We start from the raw sequence: 22443 nt of genomic DNA, 5'->3' as shown, positions 1-22443 counted from the left end.
GGGAGAGTATGTGGGGTTCAAAGCTCTATCAGCTCTTTATCACTGAAGGATCATCCTTAGGCAGAGGTGATCCTTCCTGGACCAATTAATACGGCTTTTTAGCCAAATGTGATTAATAGTGCAGTGAAATGTGACTACACTGCATTGGAGGATCTGGCCCATTATGACATTAATTGTCACTAATTAAAATAAAAAGTATTGTAGTATATTCCTATATAGTGTTAAGTTTGGGTTTTCATGTGAGAGATTTGATAAGCATACAAACAGCAGTAAAACAGTCAGCTGGCCGAGTGAAGGAAAACTGAACAGGCTTAAAAAATATTAGTGAATAGCAAACTTCTTTTGTGAACTTTCATACATTTTTATTAACAGTTCATGCATGCATATTTTTAATTTATTAAACTTGCAGTTTATCTAATAAGAAAGTGAAAAACATTCTTAGCTGCTGCACAGACTCTTTACATTGCAACTCTGCCTCAACTCCTTGTCTTGTTAGGCTATTAAACTCTGATTCTGCAAACAGACTTCAGTGGGGTTACTCCTGTGCTTAAAATCAAGCATATGCATATTTGCAGGGTTAGTGCCTTAAACTTTTCACATTTTGGTGAAAGACAGGTATTTCTGTAGTAAGCTGAGATGGTAAAGATACTGTGCAATATTGTGTACCATTTATCCATTTTCTTAGAATAATTTTAAAATAGTTACAAACTATTTTGAAAAATGTATTTTCAAGCTTAATTAAACAAGTTTCAACATTATCCAGTACTCCTGCTAATACCCAGGCTGAGCTACATATTGTGAAACAACCAGTGAAGAAAGTTGGCTTATTTTTATAATGTGGGAGTACTTTATTACTATATAGGATCATAGCAGTTAAGAGATGGAAAAGACCTACTAGATATAAATATGGAACTATATTGCACACTTGCTCATTTGAATATGTAACCATTGTTCTTACAATAGTTACTTATTTGTTTTTCTTCTCTTACAGAGCTTTTGCGAAACATCAGAACACAAGTGCTTATAAAATTAATTAAGCCTTATACAAGAATACATATTCCTTTTATTTCTAAGGTACTTATCAGAGGAGATTTGTATTTGCTTAAATTAACGACAATTATGAATCAGCATAGCTGTCAAACAAATACAGCACTTCCCTAAATGGAACATCTGAAAATATAACATGGCCCCCAAAATGCAGTTAATAGAATGCTGACAGTTTTGCAGTGTGGAACTGTACATTTACATGTAATCTGAATAATTCTTATTAATGCTATGGTAAATGTTTAAGATGTTTAGCTGCCAATTTTGCAGCATAGAGACGCACTTGCTTAGAGGGAAGTGTAAAAAATACTTGAAAGTGCATAATTCCTCTTAGGCAACTATAATAAATATGAACTAGCATGCACAAACTCTGATGAAATTTCAGCTGTTTTAAACCCTTCTTGTCTAGCAGATATCATTAAAAGTCAGTGATGTCAGAGTTGTAAGTCTGACAAGAGGTGGAATAACAAATTCATAAATTAAAAAGCCAGAAGGGACTATTGTGATTATCTAGTCTGACCTCCTACATAATAAAATTGAAGTAAATTTCCATCAATTGTGAGAGGGAAATGTACCTTTATGACCTTAGTTTATGTTTGATTAAATTGATGGCATGCTAAAATGTATGAGGTACTAAGGAAGAGTTAAGCATAGGTTTTATAATATAAGCACAAAATCTAAGGTTGATAAAATTGTCTTTACACAGATTACTGTAAGTAATTATTTAACTTTTTTTTTTTTTTTAAAGATGCCATTTGCACTAGGGTGACCAGACAGCAAGTGTGAAAAATCGGGACGGGGGTGGGGGATAATAGGCTTCTACATAAGAAAAAGCCTCAATGGTCACCCTACATTTGCACAGAATTCATCAAATTTGCAGCACAAGATAGGCCAGGAGCTTCGCTACTTCTTACATATTTGGCCTTCTGAAGCACTGCTAGTGAGCACATGCAGAGGCGCTGAGTTTTTCTTTTCCCCGGGGTGCTCCACCACCACTCTACCCTGAGGCCCTGGCCCCATTCCATCCCTCCCCCGAGGCCCTACCCTCTTCCTGCCCCTGCTCTGCCTCCTTTTCCAGGCCCCGCCCCGGCTCTCCACCCTCCCCCAGATCCCTGCCTGCTTGCTGCTCTCTGCCCTCCCCAAGCCTCTCCCCCAGCTGCCAGTCAGCTGTTTGGCGGCACCTCCAAACAGCTGCACCCACTATTTTTTTTCTGTGGGTGTTCCAGCCCCAGAGCACCCACGGAGTCAGCGCCTATGAATGCATGCCCCTTCCATTCCAACTGTTAGACCAGGGCTGGCCAAACTGTGGCTCACAAGCTGTATGCGGCTCTTTTACAGTTAAAGTGTGGCTTGCAGACCCCCTCCCCCCCCATCCCGCATTCTCTGCCTATCAGACTGGGGCGGGGAGAGGGCGGAGCTCAGAGCTTCTACCCTGCAGTGGTGTGGTGGGGCTAGGGGCTTCTGCCAAAGACAACTGGTGCCATCTGAAAATGGGGGGATACAATTTAAAGGTTCGTTCCCCCTCAACACTTGAGTCACGCCTCCTCAGGCATGCCCGCCCCCCCCCTTACCCTCAGCGGCCCCACACTGCAGCTCCCAGGTGTTTGCCGCTGCCTCTCCCCACAGCCGCAGCTCCCAGCTTGCCGACTCAAGCAGCTGCCGCGCAGCGAGGGGGCCCAGTGCAGGGACAGCAAATCCTAGCAAAAATCCGGGGGGCGAGCACATGACTCCCCCCAAGTGTTGCCTCAGCTTCTGCCCAGTGGAGGGTCTCAGGGTTTCAGCCTCGTAGGGCGTGCCTGCCAAGGCTCAGGGCTTCAGCAGGAGTGGCGATGAAGCCCTGAGCCCTGGCAGGTGCGCCCCAGCTCTCGAACTTCTGAAGATTGCCATATGAGGCACGGAGGGTGAGTATGTTTGGCCACCATTGTATTAGATCTCCTATAATCTTCTGATCTGTTCCTTTATGACTGCAATCAATGAAAGAGTTCTCTGCGGGAGCTGCTCACTGAAATTTAGGGGTGGCATCTTGAGCTCTTCTGAGATGCTGCTGATCTTTTTCTTGTTGACAGTGTATATCTTGGTTGTTCTTTTCCTATTCTCTCTGATTATTATTGACTTGGTGCTATAGTCTAACATTAAGAAACTGAACTCAGTACTTACATGTGAAAATTAAAATAAAAAAGATTAAATGTTGGTTGCAAAATAGTACGATGGCAACATAACCAGAGTTTTCTGTCTTAGGAATTAAACATAGATGTAGCTGATGTGGAGAGCTTGCTTGTGCAGTGCATATTGGATAAGTATGTACTTTCCTCCTATTTCTGATTTATTGAATATCTTAAAAGTGTCGTGTAGAAAAAACAGCAAATAGAGTGTGTGTGTGTGTGTGTTTCCACTGAAAATGCCATTTGAGTCTACAATTACATAAGATAATGTGTAAGCTAAATCCTTTGGAGCTGTCTGGGTTAGTAACATGAGTCACATTAGAAGATGTGAATTCAGAAGTAGTTTGAATGGTATGATTTTACATTACTTTTACATTTTATAATGGCATATAATTGAATCACTATGCCAAATTATGTAAGTTATATATTACTAACTGGTGTTTAGATCTATAAATATGTAAAGGCTGAGATTTTCAAAGCCTTTTAATTATAAGGGAATGGTGTCTAAACCTCCTAGCTAATTTGCATATCTAAGCCATAGTTTATAAAACAACTGGAGAATTTTTTTGTATTGATTTATTCTTTTAGTTTGCTGAGTTATAAGAAGTTTTACTGTTAAAAAGAGAAGAAATGTTTCACTGTTTTCTGAATTTTTAAAAAAATCTTTATCTTTAATTCCTCTATTTGAGAAACCTTATTGGAGTCAGTGAATTCACTGTAAAACAAAGATCAGGTGTTCTCTAAAGTGCTGTTTATATCAGGTGACCTTAAATTCCTACAAGCACCTCTGAGCCAAATGCACTGCATGCACATTAGTCCTAGTGTCTCTATCTGTTAGTGTTTGGCAGGGGAAGTGGGTCTGCAGTTTAACCTCTTATCATAATAATTTCCCACCAGGCAATACATTGTGCAGATGTTAAATTCCTAGGCCAGTCAAGCTCTTAAATAAATCCTAATGTCTGTTTTGCATTAGTTGAGTGTGTGTTTTGAGTGGATCACTGTTGTTTCAGATTTTTAATGTGCATTACAGATGTATCTAATTAGAGTTTTTTGTATCTTTCTAGCACTATTCATGGCCGAATTGATCAAGTCAATCAGCTCCTTGAACTGGATCATCAGAAGAGGGGTGGTGCACGATATACTGCATTAGATAAATGGACCAACCAACTAAATTCTCTCAACCAGGCTGTAGTCAGCAAGCTGGCTTAACAGAAAACAAGCTTTTACAAAACGTACTTAAGGCAACAGTGCAGTGATGTAAACCTTAAAAGAACTGGGAATGGCAAAACTACTGTCGGTTGATGTGCCCTGAAATTATTGGAGTTATGGCAGAAGTGCTTTTTTGATCAGCTGGTTTGTGTTTTGCTGCTGCATTTATCCCAAGAAAAACAGCTTTAATCTCCAGAAGAAAACCAAAATGCCACGGGATTTATGCTGTATTGACATCTCGCCCTAAACATACAACATGATAGTAATTTGTCAAGGGCAACTAATGACCAGAGAGAAGATTTTTTTGTCATGATTTTAAATACACTGACACGTTACTGTTGGTTAAATTTAAACATGTTTTACCTGCAGAAATTCTCTCACAGAAATAACCTGCAATAACTTGAAATGCATACCCTTTTGAACACTTCCTTTTCTCATGTATAAATTGAAATGTTTGCTGCATTTTTCAAAATGTCAATTCTCCAAAAATGTGTCCGTATATTTCTGTACCTGCAGCGTAGTAAAGGTTTAGAGGAAACCCCGTAATTATAGTGGCATACTGTCACTTAGGTTTCAAGCAGCAAAATAAACAGTGCAGTTCAGAAATTGTACAGTTTGTTTCTTGATGTGTTTTCATTACATTTTGTTTTTTAGAAAAGTAGGTAAGTGAGTATTCCTCACCTCAGATACTGAGAACATTTGGAGATTAAATCTTAACCTTGGTGCATGCTTTTGGTTTATTTCTTACCATATTTATGTACAGATATTATAGAGATTTAAGAACTGATATCTAGCAGTCTTGCTGATTTCAAGGCTTTATTTTGAGAGGTACAGGGATCTTGCAATTCCAGTGGTAGTCAATGGTGGTAGGGGGTCTGCACTTCTGAGTATCAGGTCCTCATTTTGATCTCGGTATTTCAAATAAACGTTTGGTAGGAAATGGCTTGGGGGGAATTCAGACCACCATAGCTGACTTTAAGTTTGTGCCTTGTTAAACTAGATTTATGTTCTGACTTGGTTCTGAATTTAACTATAATACATTATGTAAGTAGAATACCAACATTTGGGAGTGATACTGAGATTTCTGCAGTATGGGTATAGAATAGGGCTTTGTGCAGTGATAGGAGAGATGGAGTCCGTGCAGTCCCTTCACAGCCACTATTCAAGCCCTGACATAGCATAGCAAACTTCTCCCCTCCAGGAGTTCTGGGCCACTGGAGCTATTTAACTATGGATCTGTAGTGTCCTCCAATGAGTCCACTGTTTAATGCCAGTACAGAACCCCTCCAGCAGCCCACAGGGAAGGGATGTGGAAACCTTCCTGTGTGGCCACTTTGTCCACACTTCCACTCACTCCATTCAAGACAGATGCATGGTTTAAATTATACAAAGGGGCAATGCCAGGCACGCTTCTCACAGGATGAATATATTCTTAAAGCAATAAAAACCTGAAGACATTTAAGAATAAAAGTGAAACAATTTAAACTCTCTTCAAACACAAAGGAGAGTAACAAATAGCAAATGCTGTGTCACTTTCTGTGAGAGGAGAGGCAGGGGAGTGAGATACCAGCTAGTAAATCAAATGTTGTAGGACAGCTTGTGAATGACAGAGTTGAAAGAAAAAGATCTGAAACTGTACTATCTAAAATTTAACCTCACGGACTTGAGTAACAAGGCCTCTTGCTGAACTGCTGGAAGTTTTAAAGGCTAAAGGAAAAAGGTTTATTTTTGTGTGTATAATATAGTATTTTATCATATATCAGATATTCTGGAATGCAATTCTCTATCCAGTCTTATTGAAACAATAAGCTAATGCTAAGTATTACATTGAGATTGTCAAATTTAGGTAAACTAAAGGAAATCAAAATTAAATCCCTAGTCTGGGGAGTAAGAAATTGAAGGTGCATTCTTATATGTTCTTTTCTCTCTATTGATATGAATACTCTTTGTTACCTTTAACAGATGCCTGAATTACATACAAAAAATGTATTAAGTAAAGCATCTATATTATCTAGAGATTGAGAAGCTAATTGTGCTCTTCAACAGAACAAAAAATGAAATGGCTCTTACAGTTGCCTGTTTTTTAGAAGATTTTAGAAGACTTTAGAAGATTGGTAAAAATAGTACTCTGTGCCGAACCTGAGCAGATAGAGCATTCAGACAGGAGACTACAAAGGATTAGGAAAAAAATGATTTGCTGTATTCTCCCTCATGCCTATCAGGTAAGCACAGCTGCACTAAGGCAAATAACTATCTAAAGTAAATGAGACATAAGTATAGATTTCATAAAGAAATTCTAATAGTACTCAGTATACCAAGGAGAAGTTTTCCAAATCACTTTAAATAAATCACAGCTGTGCCTTTTTACTTAACTTTTTGTCATTTGAAATCCTGTAGTTGGTGTTTCAGATTACATCTTGTCTGTTCAAATGAAATTTTTTCCCCATTAAAAATTACACAAATCAATTACATGGCTTATCATTTATAGTAAAGCCAAAACACAGGTTTGAGTTCAAATGGTTGGGTTTGTATGTGAGCTGCTAGCAAATTAAGACTTAATTTAAAACAATTAAATTTTGCAGAAAGCTAGTCTCACAGGTTAGGGTAGGTCCTTATATGGCCTTTATCACCATATTGTCTGAGCACCTCACAATTGTTAATGGATTTTACTTTCACAACATCCCTGCAAGATAGGACAGTATTACCCCCATTTTACAGGTGGAGAACTGAGAGACAGGGTAGATTAAAGATTTGCTCAAGATGACATAGCAAGCATATGGCTGCGCCCAGCAATTGTGTCCCAGTCCAGTGCCCTGTCCACTTGACCACCCTTCTCAGTCATTTCAATACATTTTATCTAAAACCATTTGAAAGATTAGTTACATAGCATGCAAAGAACAACTCTTGTTCTATAGTGTCCAGTGTGATTTGTATAAAATGCAAGGGAAAGTATATGAAACAAAACTTAATTCTTGTAAATAACATGGGGCTGAATCCTGACATGCAAGTTTCCTTCCCTGATAGAATTTTCTTTTTAACCAATAGACGTTTTAATCTACTCAGTCTACACTGCGTATTCGGAGATACAGTTAAATGTGAATATAAATTGGAGTTAGTCCTTATAGCAGGCAAAGCCCTTTTTCACGTTCTTTGAAAAATATCTTCAGATAACACTAGCAGGTGCATTGTTCTTATTACACACGATGTTTCTGTATAATACTATGGTATGTGACATGTTCTTTACATTTAAAAAATCCCACTAAAAATAAATTATTGGAACTACTCAGAGTAGGAAGCACTGCCAGGTAGTAGATGTTTGTAGGATGGAGGCTGCACTTAGCAAAATCAAATTAATTTGTTATACTTCACAGCAAATTTATACATGTGTGTCCAGCTAATAAATATACTACTCAGCAAGCCTGGGCTCCATATCTACAGATCCAGTGTCTTCCCGAGGGATACATTCCTTCTTTAGGGGTCACCTTCCCATAGCAATGTGGGGTGCTGAGCCCTTCTGTCATAGGCTCTCTCCCCTGCCATTTCCCCTACAATTGTTCCCCAACCTGTGTGAGGGAACAATTGAGCCCTCTAAAAGAGAAAGGAAGCATTAACTGGAGGCCAACACTGCTTAAAGAGTGGCTTTTCCTAACCCACAGAGCTTCCCGAACCTAGGTATGTCTGTTGGGGGGCCTTTAGTAATTCTCAGGAAGGAAGGCAGAATGCAGTAAAACCTGCTTCCACAGTACCCTTTGTGCTCCCTGCCCAGTGATGTTCACTTTACCTACCTTTATTAATGAAACCGGAGTTGAAGACTGGGCTTCAAATCAGTGCATTTTTGTGTAGAATCAGAATCCAGCTGTATTATAATATACTGTGCTGCATATTCTTGAGATAAGGATATTATTCTGTTTATCTAATTTAGTCATCTATATGGTGCCCATCAGCACAGGTTTTTGTTTTTAGCCAGATACAATAGCATTTAAGAGTATAGGTTCAACAAGAAGGAAAGTGAGCATTCTAAGCAAAATCAAAAAGAAAGTAAGGCTGAATCTGCCTGTTGGTGCATTTCAGTGTGGTGAAAGATGCCTGAAACTCATAGTCGATTATCAAAACTATATGGCTCTTTCAACTACCTGGAAATGTAACTTCACTGTAAAATGCTAGGATCCTATTTGAAAATCTATATTTTTTCAGAATTACTTTTCTTTTGCTGACCTAGTTTACACAAGGAACAATCCCACCATTTGTGTTAAGTGACAGTAACATGACATCTCTCTGGAATTTACCCCAAAATGTTCTTGCTCCCTCAAAGCTAGAGCAATTGTTTGACATTTCAGGAGTAGTGCATTAAATTACTCTATGTAAATAAACTTGAATTGTAATTTACATCGTTGGGGTGGGGTTTTTGTTTGTTTGTTTTGTTTTTTGGAAGGTCAGTAACTTTAGCTCTTTATTTTATTGCAAAACAATAAAATGTCTATACTCTGTCAGAAGAATAGACCCAGGGAATTAGACAACATTTAGCTTGTTCATAATATAATATTTTAACCGTATTAATAAAGATCTGAATATCTAGGAGGGAACATATGATTGAGGCATGAGGGATTTCCTTTGCCCAATTATATCCCTCAAAATCAATGGAAGAATAGACTGCAAAGTGCATCTGTAGCAGCATAATTTCATATTTGAGGATAAATCTTGGTCTTAGTGGCTGCAAACTTATACAGCAGGAGTAATGGTGCATTGTTGACTATACAGTACGGGCATTTCAGGGCAGAATCATTCATGTTTGGCTGATCCCATCCTGCAGGGACTTTCTGCTGCTTGTTTCAGTAGGAGTTGCATGCTCACTGTAACTGCTGCCAGCTAGCACTTGATTCTGGCAGTTTGCATGTTTGCTAGTTTTGTGGGCGAGCCATACATGTTTTCCAGCTTGCCTGTCACCCTCCAGGCACTGGCAGTGTTTTAAGCGGGGCTTTACTTACTGCCTTTGCAGATGTGGCAATAAATTTAATAAACTTTTAAAAACTAAGTTAAATTGGCACCTACGTGGTTGAAGTGTTGCTGGAGGCCATTGTTGTTTCCAAACTGCATTTTGGGTATTTTTCTCTTGCCATGTTACAGAAGAAAGATGCAGCATTTAATTGTTTGTACCTGAAATGTCAGATTTTAGAATGGTGGTTCGTTTTTTTTTAATTGGACAATTAGAACTGTATTTTCAAAAACAGCCATTGAATTTGCACCCACAATTATTTGCATATCTAGAGTGAATAGCTGGATTTTTTTTTTCCTGACATGGATCCTTTAATATGACTATAATCTTATTTGGTCCCAACTATACAAGCAAAACCCAAACTCTTGTAACCAAGTGCCCTGGCATAGATGTAATAGCTGTGGGGTGGGGATTTAATGTAGCTCATGTGAATGCCTTTGCATCTTTTCCTCCTTTTCAGTGAAAATAGAGATTTAAGAAATTTTATGGAAGATTTTAAGTTTCTTTCCCCCCCACTCCTACAATATCTCAGGTCATCCAGTGTGACCTTCTATATTATGTATATTGTTTAGATATATAGATCCAACTTTTAAAAAGTACTGCCCAATTTAGATCTGAAGACTTCTTACTGTTGGTTACTATGAATAATGGCCCTTTTAAGCATGACCTTTATGTTGGTATGTGTTTTGGAAACACAAGAAGAATTTTACATGAACAGCTATTTTATCATAATGATTCATTATTTAAAAAACATACAACAAATATCTTAAGAAAATGTCCTAACACATACTCGGTGGTCAGCATTATTTTGGGTGGGATTCTTATTTAACTAAGTTGCATTCCACACTATAGTTCGGGTGTCCATTACAAAGAAGGCAATTGTTTCAGAATTGTTCTCAGTGGCATTCTTCACTGGGTTTTCTGCCAGTCAGGCAAGTTCTCCCACATTACTGGAGAGATGTGAAATGGCTAAGTTTAAAATAAGTCAACTTAACTTAGCAGAAATAAGCAAAAGAAATACAATTATGGGGAGGAATATAAACTTTGTTTTGTAAAGATGTGTAGATATACATTGAGTTAGACTTACTTTGGGGAAAAATGAAATACAGGTTATCTGTATGTTTATATCTCATACCCATCTGTCTGTTAGTGACTAAAGAAACTTGTTCAACTGCATCAGCTGGATACTGTTAATATAACCTGCATAACAATACCATAGTCATTAAAAGTACAAACTTCATTGCATGGAAACATCCATTCACATGTCTGGATCATAATCTTCATTAAATTGGCTAAATCCATTTTTCTGTCTCCCTTTTGTTAAAAGAACCTTAAAAGGTACTGTAAAAACAGTGCCCTTTTCAGGCCACAAACACTTGGGTTAGCTCTACTGAAGACCCTTACTATTCTGGTGTCCCTATTGCACAGTCCATTGAAAACCATTGTGGTGAGGGAGATGGCCAAGGAAGCACCTTTGTAGAGTTTTACATTAATCTCATTGAAGGAGATGTTGGGAGGGGAGGCACAGAGGCTGCAGGTGCTGGGTGGAGAGGTTTTTGTGAGGAAGGGGAGGGCCAACCCCTCTACTGCTCATTTGTGGTAAAATCCTGGCTCCACTGAAGTCAATGGAGTTATGATTTCACTCTTCTCTCTGTTTCCCCAATCCCTATGAGAGCTATAGTCTTGTTGGCTACCAACTCAGACAAAATCTTGATTAACGATCAGATTCAAAGGATGAGGGGAGGATGAAGCAACAGTACTGCAGGCATGTTTTCATGTAGACTACCTGTGCATTTAAGCAAGCCAGCTACTGAGATGTTATCAACTGGCAGTTCTATGGACATCTATGCAGAAGTGAGTCTTAGGTCTGTCTGATCTTGCTGATTCTTATGCCCATGTGAAGTCTACTGAACTTATTGATTGTCTGCATAGTTGTAAAAGTCTACCCCTAACCAATTTGCAAGATAAGATCTTAATGTACAATGTGATAGTCCATATGCAAAATGCCATACATTGTGTATTCCTTTTTAAAGGTAAAATGTTGGATATAGATAATATAATATGCTGTGTTATGCGTGGAAAGATGGAGTGCATCTGTTTGGTGAGTCCAAGCTATAAAACACTTGTCCAAAACAGTAAAACAGATTGGTATGTAGCAGGTACAATTTCAATGAAAAATAAAAGAGCTAAAATAAAAGTTATATCTGGGAAGATTTAGCAAAATAGCTTTGTGAAAATATTGTTGTTAGTTTAATATTAACCTAATGTTGAAATTATGATGGAGGCTTGCTGATTGTTCATTAAATATACCACTCATTTCTCACATGCACTTCTATTAGATTCAAATCTGCCTGGTTTTTATTAGTAAATGTATAAATACTTTTGACTGGGAGTACTTGAGGATCCAGTAAATCTTAGCACACTTTTTCTCTCTTAGGTAGGTATTTGATCTCTTTATCACTCAGAATTATTGTTTTCCAGTAGCATGCCTTAGCTGGGAGTGTTGACATTTTGCTATACTGTAAGTATAAGTGGTAATTAACCAAACTATATCTGTTTTCTTTTTCTAGCCTAATTTCTTTGCTACAGAAATGTTAGGTGAATCAAATGTTCATATTAAACAAATTATTGAAAGTGAACTTTTATAGCTCCATCTCATAGTCACACTCAGCAAATCATCAACTGTTAGCTCCTAATGCTGCAAGGACTTATGCACATACTTAACTTTATGCCCTGTGAGTAGGCCCATGTTGACTTCATCTACACTACATGTACCATTTTTAGCACTTGGTCAGGGGAATCTCTTACTCGCAATCATTGTCTGCAATGGGTCAAGATGCTAGAGTAGACTGGGCTCAGCAATCAGGTGGCTTGGTGGAAGACTCTGTTGATAGCTTGCATTAGACCAAAAGAGCTCAAGTGTGTGGGTCTTCGGGGCACAATGCAACACCTATCACTTTTCAATAGGATTCAGCCTTATGGTTGCTTTGGTGACTGTAGTGGGAGGAGTCCAGTGCTCTGTAGTTCCGTGGAATGTCTTAGTATTGCCAACACTACATAAGAAAGCTGCTGTGGTCACTTGTAGAGAATTGTTAGCTTTCTTTGCTGAATCTGCCTTCTTACAAACAAATATCATTAAAGTGAGGGACAGGAGAAGAGGATTTTAAGGGCAAAGGAAATACAAGATTTCTGACTGTGTTTTTGCTTTTTCTTCATACATATAGGGCACGTCTTCACTACCCGCCGGATCGGCGGGTAGCAATCGGTCTATCGGGGATCGACTTATCGCGTCTAGTGAAGACGCGATAAAATCGATCCCTGATGGCTCTACCGTCGACTCCGGAAATCCACCGTGGCAAGAGGCGGTAGCGGAGTCGACGGCGGCGCGGCAGCGGTCAACTTGCCGCCATCCTCACAGCCAGGTAAGTCGACCTAAAATACGCCACTTCAGCTACGCTATTCACGTAGCTGAAGTTGCGTATCTTAGGTCGACCCCCCGCTGTAGTGTAGACCTAGCCATAGCCTCGGGGGGGGGGGGGGGTCGCACCTCGGGAGGCAGAAGTGCAGCTGTGGGTGGATAAACTATCCATCCGCAGCTGCACATAAATCTTTGTTAATAGCTGAATGTTGCACCTTTCTCTGTTATGGGATGAAATCTGACAAAAAATGTAGCCCCTGCAAAGGGCTGGCTGTCCTTAAGAGTGAGATTTACAGCTCCAGAGAGTGAGATTCAAGGTCAAAGAGTGAGGCTTTCCAGGTGGTGTTTTAGGTCATTGCTTAAGACCGAGATTCTCATCTTTGTTCCTCAGGGACATCCATAGTCCAGGTTTTTAATCCAACCAGCATTTAATAGTTTGTTTTAAAATGTACACTGCTTAATATTGCATATGAAACTCTTAAATATCCTAATTCATACTAAAAATAGGGCACGTGAGAATTCTATATGCAATGCAAACCAGTGGATTTTAATAAAAACAATTATTTGGTAGTTGGAACAAAAACCTGGATGGTTGGAGATCACTGAGGACCAGTGTTGTTAATCCCCTGGTTGCGGCACAGAGTCAGTGGACAGGACAAGAGAAATATTCAAAAATAAACTTTTTATATAAATCTAACAAAAAAGAAAACTGTTTCATCAATATAACAGTTTGTTTTGCAGATAACCTTGTCATAGTGATCATCCATTTGAAAAATACAATACACATTTGGTTTGTATATTATTGCTCATATTACATTTATAGCAAACTAAAGTAAACAGATTCCAAAATAAATAAATGCAAAATATTAATTAAACTGAAATAATTAAAATAAAACAAACAATATATTGTGAATGTAAAAATAAAGTAAATTAATTTGAAGCTAACAAACCATAAATAAAGGATTCAGATTCCACATTTATTTTAATATATAATTTGGTTTCACATTTTATTCATGTGCTTTGTTATATTGCCAAGCGGACCCTTTGCTGTTTTTATAACTTCTTTTGGTGGTTCAAACTTGAAACATGGCTCAGGATTTGCTAGCTTCAATTAGATAATAGAGGTCAGGGTCCCATCTAGTCCAAAGTATGGTCTGAATGTACGGTTGCCAGGTGTCTGGTTTTTGACCAGAACGCCTGGTCAAAAAGGGACCATGGTGGCTCTGGTCAGCACTGCTGATCGGGCCATTAAAAGTCCAGTCGGCGGTGAAGTGGGGCTAAGGCAGGCTCTCTGCGGCTCCCAGAAGCAGCAGCATGTCCCCTCTCCGGCTCCTAGGTGTAGGTGCAGCCCTGGGGGCTCTGTGTACTGCCCTGGCCCCAAGCGCCAGCGCCACAGCTCCCATTGACCAGGAACCGCGGCCAATGGGAACTGCGGGGCAGCATCTGCGGATGGGGCAGCACTAAAGCCACCCGGCCGCACCTCTGCGTAGGAGCCAGAGGGAGGGGGGAACATACCTCAAGCAGGTCCCAGAAGCAGCGGTAAGTGCTGCCCAGAGCCAGCACCCCATACCACCTCCTGTGCCCAGACCCACTGCCCCAGCCCTGATCCCCCTCCTGCCCTCCAACCCCCCCCCCCGATCCCAGCCTGGAGCACCCTCCTACACCCCAAACCCCTCATTGTCAGCCCCACCCCAGAGCCTGCACCCCCAGCCAGAGCCCTCACCCCCCCCGTGCCCCAACCCTCTGCCTCAGCCCAGAGCCTGCGCCTGCATTTCGAACCCCCCAGCCCAGAGCCCCCTCCTGCACCCTAAGCCCCTCATCCCTGGCTCCACCCCAGAGCCTGCACCCCGAGCCAGAGCCCTCACCCCCTTTCGCATCCCAACCCACTGCCTCAGCCCGGAGCCCCTTCCCTCACCCTGAACTCATTTTTGGCCCCACCCCAGAGCCCACACCCCTACCCCGAGCCAGCCTGCTGAAAATGAGCGAGTGAGGGTGGGGAGAGCAAGCAATGGGGGGGGGGGGGGGGATGGAGTGAGCAGGGGTAGGGCAGGTTGCAGGGGCAAGGGTGTTCGGTTTTGTGCGAGGTAAGTTGGCAACCCTATCTGAATGGTGTCTTATTCTTCTGAACAAGACTGAACTCTCTCTCTCCTGCATTTGAATGGAGTAAAACTAAGCCAAGCCTGGCAACCCTATCAGTTGTTCATGTTTGTGTGCCTAGTACATGACTCAGAACATGAATAAAATCCAAAAATGATCTTACATCCAAGATTGTTGCTTTGTTTATTTTTAAATTACCTGTCACCCCAGATTGACTCAGGATCTACCTCTCTACCATTTTTTGTGTAGATGGGCAATGCTTTAAAGAGAGATTGGTCAATAATTAAAAGTAGGTCTGTGGAGAAAAAAAGTGAACCAAAGACCAAATTCAAACTTTTCCTACTAAAAGTGTATGAAGATAAATGAGCAAAGCCTATATACAAAATTCAAAGGACACAAAAACTAACAACATTCACAGTGATTGGCTACTTTCCTCAAAAAAAAAAAAAAAAAAAAAAAGGGGAATTTGCCTAATTTTAAGACTGTTTTAGAATGCAACCCTAACTATGCAGTTGTAACAATAGACCTTCACAACAACCTAGGTAGTAATAGTTGAAGGAAAGCAAAAAAACAACACACATATATAACTTCACTGGGAATGGCTGAGTGCTCAGCCCTTTAGAAAAAATCAAACCTTGTTTAGGAGCCAACGCATGAATGTAGGAACCTATTTTTGAAAATCTTGGCCTCTGTATGTGTTGTGGTAAGACCTGAGAAATCTCCAGGTTTGTACATGAAAGTAACAAAAATAGGAGGCAATACCAAAATCATGCCAGTTTTCTGCTCCATTAAGGAGTGATTACTGTACTGACATTGACTAATGAAAATCAAGCTTGGCTTCTATCACCATTACACTCAACCCTTAACACCACAAAGTTTATGCAGCTCCAATAGCCTTTTTTATGTGCGTCCAAATTAAGAGTTTGTGTCTCAAATGTGACAAAGCAATTTCCTGTGAATAAGCAGACAGTTGGCCACGATTTACATTCAGCCTTCAGTCTCTTGTCTGACAATTTGTACCAATGCAGATTTTTGTTTCCTTTCTTTATGTGGAGATCTGTATACCACAACTAAACAAACCTCCAGTCCATTTCAAATAAGTCATTGGAGTACTGCCATAATACTTTAAATCACTTTCCAAGCAGTAAGCTAGAGATGTAAACTTTTATCCTGAATGCCAGTCCGCTGAGCTATTTGGTACCTTATACCACAAAGCCTTTGAACAATACAGATAGCAGTGACCCCATTATAATCTGAATCAGACAATATTAAACATTGAACCTGTGAGAAATGAGGCAAAACCACCCAATTAATGTCACAAAGAATTAGAATGGCAGGAAAAGTACATGAAATATTGAAATAGGCTATATTACAAACCATCAACATTGTATGAAACAATCTCCAAGTGCTGCTGGATGTAACCAAGGCAAATACATATTTGTAATAGCTCCTGCAATCCCTGTATGTCCCCTTCATGGAAGTTTAACTTTTTGGGTCTGCATAGCAACAACTCCACAGGCCAGTCTGCTGGACTTTCCTAGCTCTAACTAAACCCTGCCTGCATGTGGAGTTTTCCTTTGCAGCTTTCCCAGCCACACAGCAGAACTGTAGTGGGCAGATTTAGGTGTATCTCCTGGGTTATGCCGTCTTTTTTATATCATCTTTTTCATACTCCTCCATTATATGCATTGTATGTTTAGGTTCTTAAAAAGAAAGCCAAGTGGCTATTAAAAAGGGTAGTCACCACTTCACACTGCCACTGTTCTTAAATCCTTGCACCATCCCTTTTCTCATGGATGTCAGTGTGCTTTGGGTATGCCTCCATTGCAATTGCTGTAGAGACAACTTCCCACAACACAAGCTGCTGGAGAAGAGTGTTTGCTATAGAGAGGATGATCACTTTGCAGCCCTGCTGGTGGTAAAATGTGTCACTATACCCAATATTACTGACAGGGTTAATGAGATAAAATGGAAAATTAAAAAGTCAGCATAATGTAACCCACTGCTAGCAGTTAGCTCATACAAGTTTATGAATGTGATACAGCCCACAGCTGTTGAATTCAGCCTATTAGCTCAAGCAGTAAAGGCATGAGCTGTCAGTGAAGCACAAGTGTTCAAGCCCTATTGTTAAGGCAATCAGGAACTGTTACAATAACATTTGTAGGTCTAGCTTACTTCTTCATGTGACTTGAGCTACAACATCAGCTCTGACTTTCGAGGTTGTTTGTTTGGGGGGTTGGGGGGGAATGATATAAAAGCTATGTGGCCCTTCTTTGGGCCTGTACCTCTATTAACACTATTCATTTAAGGAATTTATAAACTTGGCCCCAATCCTGAAAACACAAAATTACACCTATGCTTAAATGTTTGCATGATCAGGGGTTTGGTACCTCCATGTTACAGAGATGGAAGAACTACAGAAACAACTTCGATCCAGTCACCAGTTAGATTAGGTCAGTGCTTCAATGAGTTAATCAATCAAGTCTCAGAGCCCTCTGACAGATGCGTACAAAGCTGAGACGTGAGCCAATGGGTCCTGGCTCCCAGTCCTGCGCCCTAACCACTAGGCCCCTCTGCCTCCAGCAGGCGCAGGCCAGCAAAGCCACTTGGCCAACGCGTTGTGCGCGGCTTGGGTCTGCTCGGCTTCCGTCCCAGATGATGTCGCCCGCTGGCTCCCGCCCATCAGTGGCGCAGCTGAGAGCCGGTTTCCGTGTCAGCCGTCGCGGCTCCGGCATATGCAGGCGCGGCTCAACGAGTCCGGCGGGGAGGGGGTAGCCATGGAGGAAGCGGCTCTAACTCTCCCCCGCTGACATACCCTGTCCCCAGTGCTGCCGGCCCGCCCGCCATCCCGTTCGGCCGCCTCGGGAACAGTGTGCTGCGGCGGCCCCGTGTTTACCCCAGTTCTTAACAGGTAGCCGCGTCTGACGGCAAGTGAGGGTTGTGGCTTCCGGGGATGTTAATACGCATGCTCGGAGCGTTGGCGCATGCTCAGTAACGGCAAAGTAGCTGATCCTGACACTCCGCCGCCTCTCCCCAGCCCAGCTGGAGGAGCCATGGACAAAGCCGACAAGGTAGGGGAGGGGCGGGGGCGCTGGGCCCGGGGCGGCGAGCGCGCGCGCTGTAAACAACGAGAGAGGTTGGAGACGGGGGGGCTGAAGGGGTGTGCGCGAGCCGAGGGGTGCCGGGGCAAGGGGAGCCCGCGGGTGTCGCGGGGGGTGGGGGGGTTATTAGGGATTTGCGGCAGCCGGGAGATAGAGCTGTAAACCGGAGGCGGGGGAGCGGGCAGTGGATCTGCTCAGCTGCGGGGGTTGGTGGGCACCGACTGCAGCCCTCGGGCCTGCACTCCAAGCAGCTGGGCAGGAAGGTGAGGGGGTTCCTGGGGGTTCAGGAGAAGAGCTGTAACGGGGGGGGTGTTTGTGTGTATGGGCAGTTGGGGTGTGTGTGTAAAAGCTATTTTCTCTTCTCCACCCACCCCCCCAACAATCTCAAACTGGACTTCAGTCTTGAAAAGTTCTCTAGAAAACTAGAGCGAGCCAAGGCGTGGCAGGGAATGTCTCTTATTCGACCAGCTGCTGTTGACGGAAGAGAGAACTCGATCTTTTCATGTCTGTTTGGGGGTACATTTCACTCGTAAACAGGAATCCTGGAGTGGGGATGACAACACGCGCGTAACCCCCTCAGCCCCAGCCATCTTTCCCTCTGTTGGGCTGGGAGGCTGGAGAGGGTCTTGTGAAGTGTGCGTGGGGGCGTTAAAATAGCAGCTAAAATACTGTAGGTCTGACCCCATTTCTTTTTACCCACTTCCTATATTAACTTGAAATTTATGCAAGTCGATGTTGTTTGTCATATTCATAATGTTGTCTCAAGATTCCTTTCTGCTCTTTTCCCTGACGTGTTTCAAGTTGCTGGGGCAATTGGACTAAGTGAGATTTCACTTGACATATGCAAAATCATCAGGAGAGACTTTTAAAAACGTCTTCAAAACGAATGATGTGTCATTTCCCTAATGTATGAAACATGTAGATTTGTTAAAATAATTGTTTGTTCCTGGGTTAGCTGTAAGTCTCTAACATTCAGGACACCATCTAGCCTTCCCTGTCCTTAGTTTGTAGCAGATAAAACGTTTAGATAACGCCTGAATCCCCTGCCCCTTTTTTTTCCTAATGCATTTAAGTGGAGGGTCGCAGAATAATCAATTTACCTTGTTTTCAGGGTCTTTTCAAGTTGTTGTGACATGAATGAAGGTGCCTTTAAAATCTCACTCAATCACAATTGTTTAATGTTTTATTGATGTGAACATAGTAAAATCCTTCATCACAAGAAGATGATTTAAAAAAATCCAAAATTAAAGAGTTCCTCTGTGTGAAACTTAATAAGATCTCTGTTACTACTAAGCTGCTCTTCAAGGAAATGTGTGCTGAAAGACCCTAATTGCAGGAATTCAAATATAGTCCAGTTATGACTTTCAGTTTTGAAAAATCTTCAGAAATTCTAGGGTTATCCTCTCAATTGACTTCATTCTAAACTTCAGTAATACAGTAGACATTGAACAAAGGGTTATTTTTGTAAGAATAATTGTTTCATTTTGTGCATAGTTTTTAAGGATTGATTAGTAAACAGTCTCTACTGTGGTTAAATAGTTTGGGTTACTAATATAAAGAGAAACATGTTACAGAAAGTTGTTCTATACCCCTTATTTTACCCTGGGATTTGTTTCGATTTCTGTAATGTGTGTTGGAATGGTTTGGTTCTGTCAGTGCCAGAAGTTAATGTGTTCAAGTGCAGTTAAATGGTATGTTCAGATGATGTCTGTTGTCAACCATGGGTTATTTTCCTAATGTAGACAAGGTCACACTTAAGTTTTTTGCAGGTTTTCTGCGCAAGGGAGTGGTTGTAGGAAACAAGGAGAAGAGAAACAACTTGTTTTTTTTTTTTTTATAAGGTGATACTATTTTCAAATTCAAAAATTGGGATGTGTTTATTTGCTTAGAGCTATGCTTAAGGCCTTGGTCTCTATTAGGACAGTTGGGAAATCAAGTGGAATTGCAAAACATCAATCGTGGACTTGTCCTTAATTTATTTTTTTTACTTAAAAACAGCCTATTTGTTGTCTGCTTGAAGAAAGTGCAAGGAAAGTAGTGCCAACAGATAGTTATGGACTTATGGTTTTATTAGAGTGCTTATTACCCAAGTAAGTTGGATGTAGGTGTGCTGTTTTTGTTTTGTCCAATTTCTCCAATTGTGTTTCTCTCTTTTGAGGATATGAACATTGGGAGATTGTCTATTATATTGGAAAAAGAAGAGTTACACATTCTCTCTTCTTAAACTTTGAAGTCACTTAAGGATAATAGAAAGCTGTCCTTGCCAGAAGAATGTTTTATGTAAGGATTCTTATTTTCAAATGACTGAACTATAACCAGAACAAGGTCTTCAGTGTGTTTTAAAAGAGAGTCAGAATTGTTTTGCAACAATAGATATGCATGTCCATAAGTCTTCTAGTGGCTATTAGGTAGATTTATTGTTGACCAATGGGAAAAGTCCCATTTACGTAATGCTTTGCATTAATGCCTTTCCTGCAAGAATCTCAAGGCACTTGTACAAATATTAAACTTTACAATATGCATGTGAGGGGTGTGTATGTGCATATACTGTATGTATGTATGCTCATTTTACTGGTGAGTAGACATGAGGCACATAGAAGTTAAGTGATTTCCCCAAGGTCACGCTCCAAGTCAGTGAAAGCTTGGAAAAGAAACCAGCCTTGATTTTCCCATTCCTTCCTCTAACTGCTATGTTGCATTACCTTTCCCAATGTACAAGTCCCTTTGCTTTCAGTTTTTATTTTTTTTTAAATTTCTTGGGAATTTATCAGTGTTTACAGAAATTAAAAATTAAGTGAAAAACAGTGCAAAAAATTAACTTCAGAATGCCACAGTTAATGCTGGGAGATGGGAGGAGAGAAAAAAGCAACAAATAGAGAAACGTAAGACTATTAAAAGACAAAGTAGTTTAATATTGTGGTTTATTAATGAACTGTACATTAACAGAATGCATATAGATGCACGCGCACACATTCATGTGCATCTGTCTTTCTCTACATTACCTTACTTTAACAGACTTATTTGCACTCCTAGAATAACATTATTAACATGAACACATCTACTTAATGTATTGAATTTTTCTTAACATAATAAGAATTTTCATGTACCTGAGTGGTCCAAAATTTTGGTAAAAATCAATTAAAAAACCCAAATTACAGCTTTTGTAAAACCTAGGAATTTTTCAGTAAATATTGAAAACAAAGGGCCTTATCAATGTATGAATCTAACCATCTTGTGTAATTACATTTTCTTTTTCTCTGTGTTGCTCTTTGGAAGACCCACACAACTGAGGAGAAATTGACTGGGCTACACTTAGTATAAAATAATCACATTTGAAAAAAGACAAATGTTTTACTCTGATCTTTCAATTACGGTAATCTAAGTATTCAGGTTTTTTGTTTTGTTCATGTATGGATCCTGGCAAAAATGTGAATTTTAAATTGAGTGTCCCTTTAAAATAATCCTACTGCAAAATAGTATGATTCTTATTTTCAAGAGCCAAGGTGAGTGAGGTAATATCTGTTAGACCAAATTCTATTGGTGAGAGAGACAAGCTTTCAAGCCCCACAGACCTCTTCTTCAGGTCTGGAGAAGGAATCAGAGTATCTGAGAAGTTGGTCCAATAAAAGATATTGCCTCACCTACTGTATGTGTCTCAAAGAAATATGTAGCATCTCAGCCTTAATGCTATCTTGCCATTATTGCAGATATAACTGGCTTTCATCATAAATGAGGTGGGGATTATCATGTCAACTAAAGAAAATCTTTCCAACCAAAGCATACCAATTGCAACATCATGACAGGTTAAAATTAGATTACTCAGGGCACGTCTTCACTACCCGCCGAATTGGCGGGTAGCAATCGATCTATTGGGGATCGACTTATCGCGTCTAGTGAAGACGCGATAAAATCGATCCCTGATGGCTCTTCCATCGACTCCGGAAATCCACCGCGGCAAGAGGCGGAAGCGGAGTCGACGGCGGCGCGGCAGCGGTCGACTTGCCGCCGTCCTCACAGCCAGGTAAGTCGACCTAAAATACGCAACTTCAGCTACGCTATTCACATAGCTGAAGTTGCGTATCTTAGGTCGACCCCCCCCTGTAGTGTAGACCTAGCCTCAGTGAATGAGTAGCAAACTAAACTTTCAACTTTATGTAAAGCTTGTGCTGTGATAAAACAGGCAATCTTGAACTCATACCTGAACATGAATTTCAAATATATTTTCATTCTGCAGCCATAGCCCATTACTCTATACTGTGTTCTTTGGGCATAGTATCTTTTAAGGATGTATGATGGTGGAAGATCAGTAGGGGGGAAAATAAGTTCACAAAACATAAGTGTTTGAATGGAGACCAGTGTACCTGAGCATAATAGTGCTATATTGGAAATACAATTTTAAATCTGTCAGAGTATGATTAT

General features: G+C 40.6%; 2 protein-coding genes across 3 annotated transcripts in view; both read left to right on the top strand.

Annotated features, from left to right (window-relative positions):
• Positions 1–5120, top strand: part of COPS2 (COP9 signalosome subunit 2) — a 46729-nt gene extending 41609 nt beyond the window's left edge. For both annotated transcript variants that reach the window (XM_065411652.1, XM_065411651.1), the window contains exons 11-13: positions 992–1074; positions 3283–3341; positions 4271–5120. In XM_065411652.1, the coding sequence (XP_065267724.1) occupies positions 992–1074; positions 3283–3341; positions 4271–4415 (287 nt within the window). In that variant the 3' untranslated portion in view covers positions 4416–5120. The remainder of the gene's footprint in view (positions 1–991; positions 1075–3282; positions 3342–4270) is intronic.
• Positions 5121–17627: 12507 nt separating this feature from the next.
• The window catches only part of SECISBP2L (SECIS binding protein 2 like), a 40976-nt gene continuing 36160 nt past the window's right edge, over positions 17628–22443 (top strand). Inside the window, exon 1 of the mRNA XM_065411767.1 lies at positions 17628–17994. Within this exon, the coding sequence (XP_065267839.1) occupies positions 17908–17994 (87 nt within the window). The 5' untranslated portion in view covers positions 17628–17907. The remainder of the gene's footprint in view (positions 17995–22443) is intronic.

Source organism: Emys orbicularis, chromosome 10 (assembly GCF_028017835.1).
Source record: "Emys orbicularis isolate rEmyOrb1 chromosome 10, rEmyOrb1.hap1, whole genome shotgun sequence".
Lineage (NCBI taxonomy): Eukaryota > Metazoa > Chordata > Testudines > Emydidae > Emys > Emys orbicularis.
This window is presented reverse-complemented; position numbering and strand designations above follow the sequence as displayed.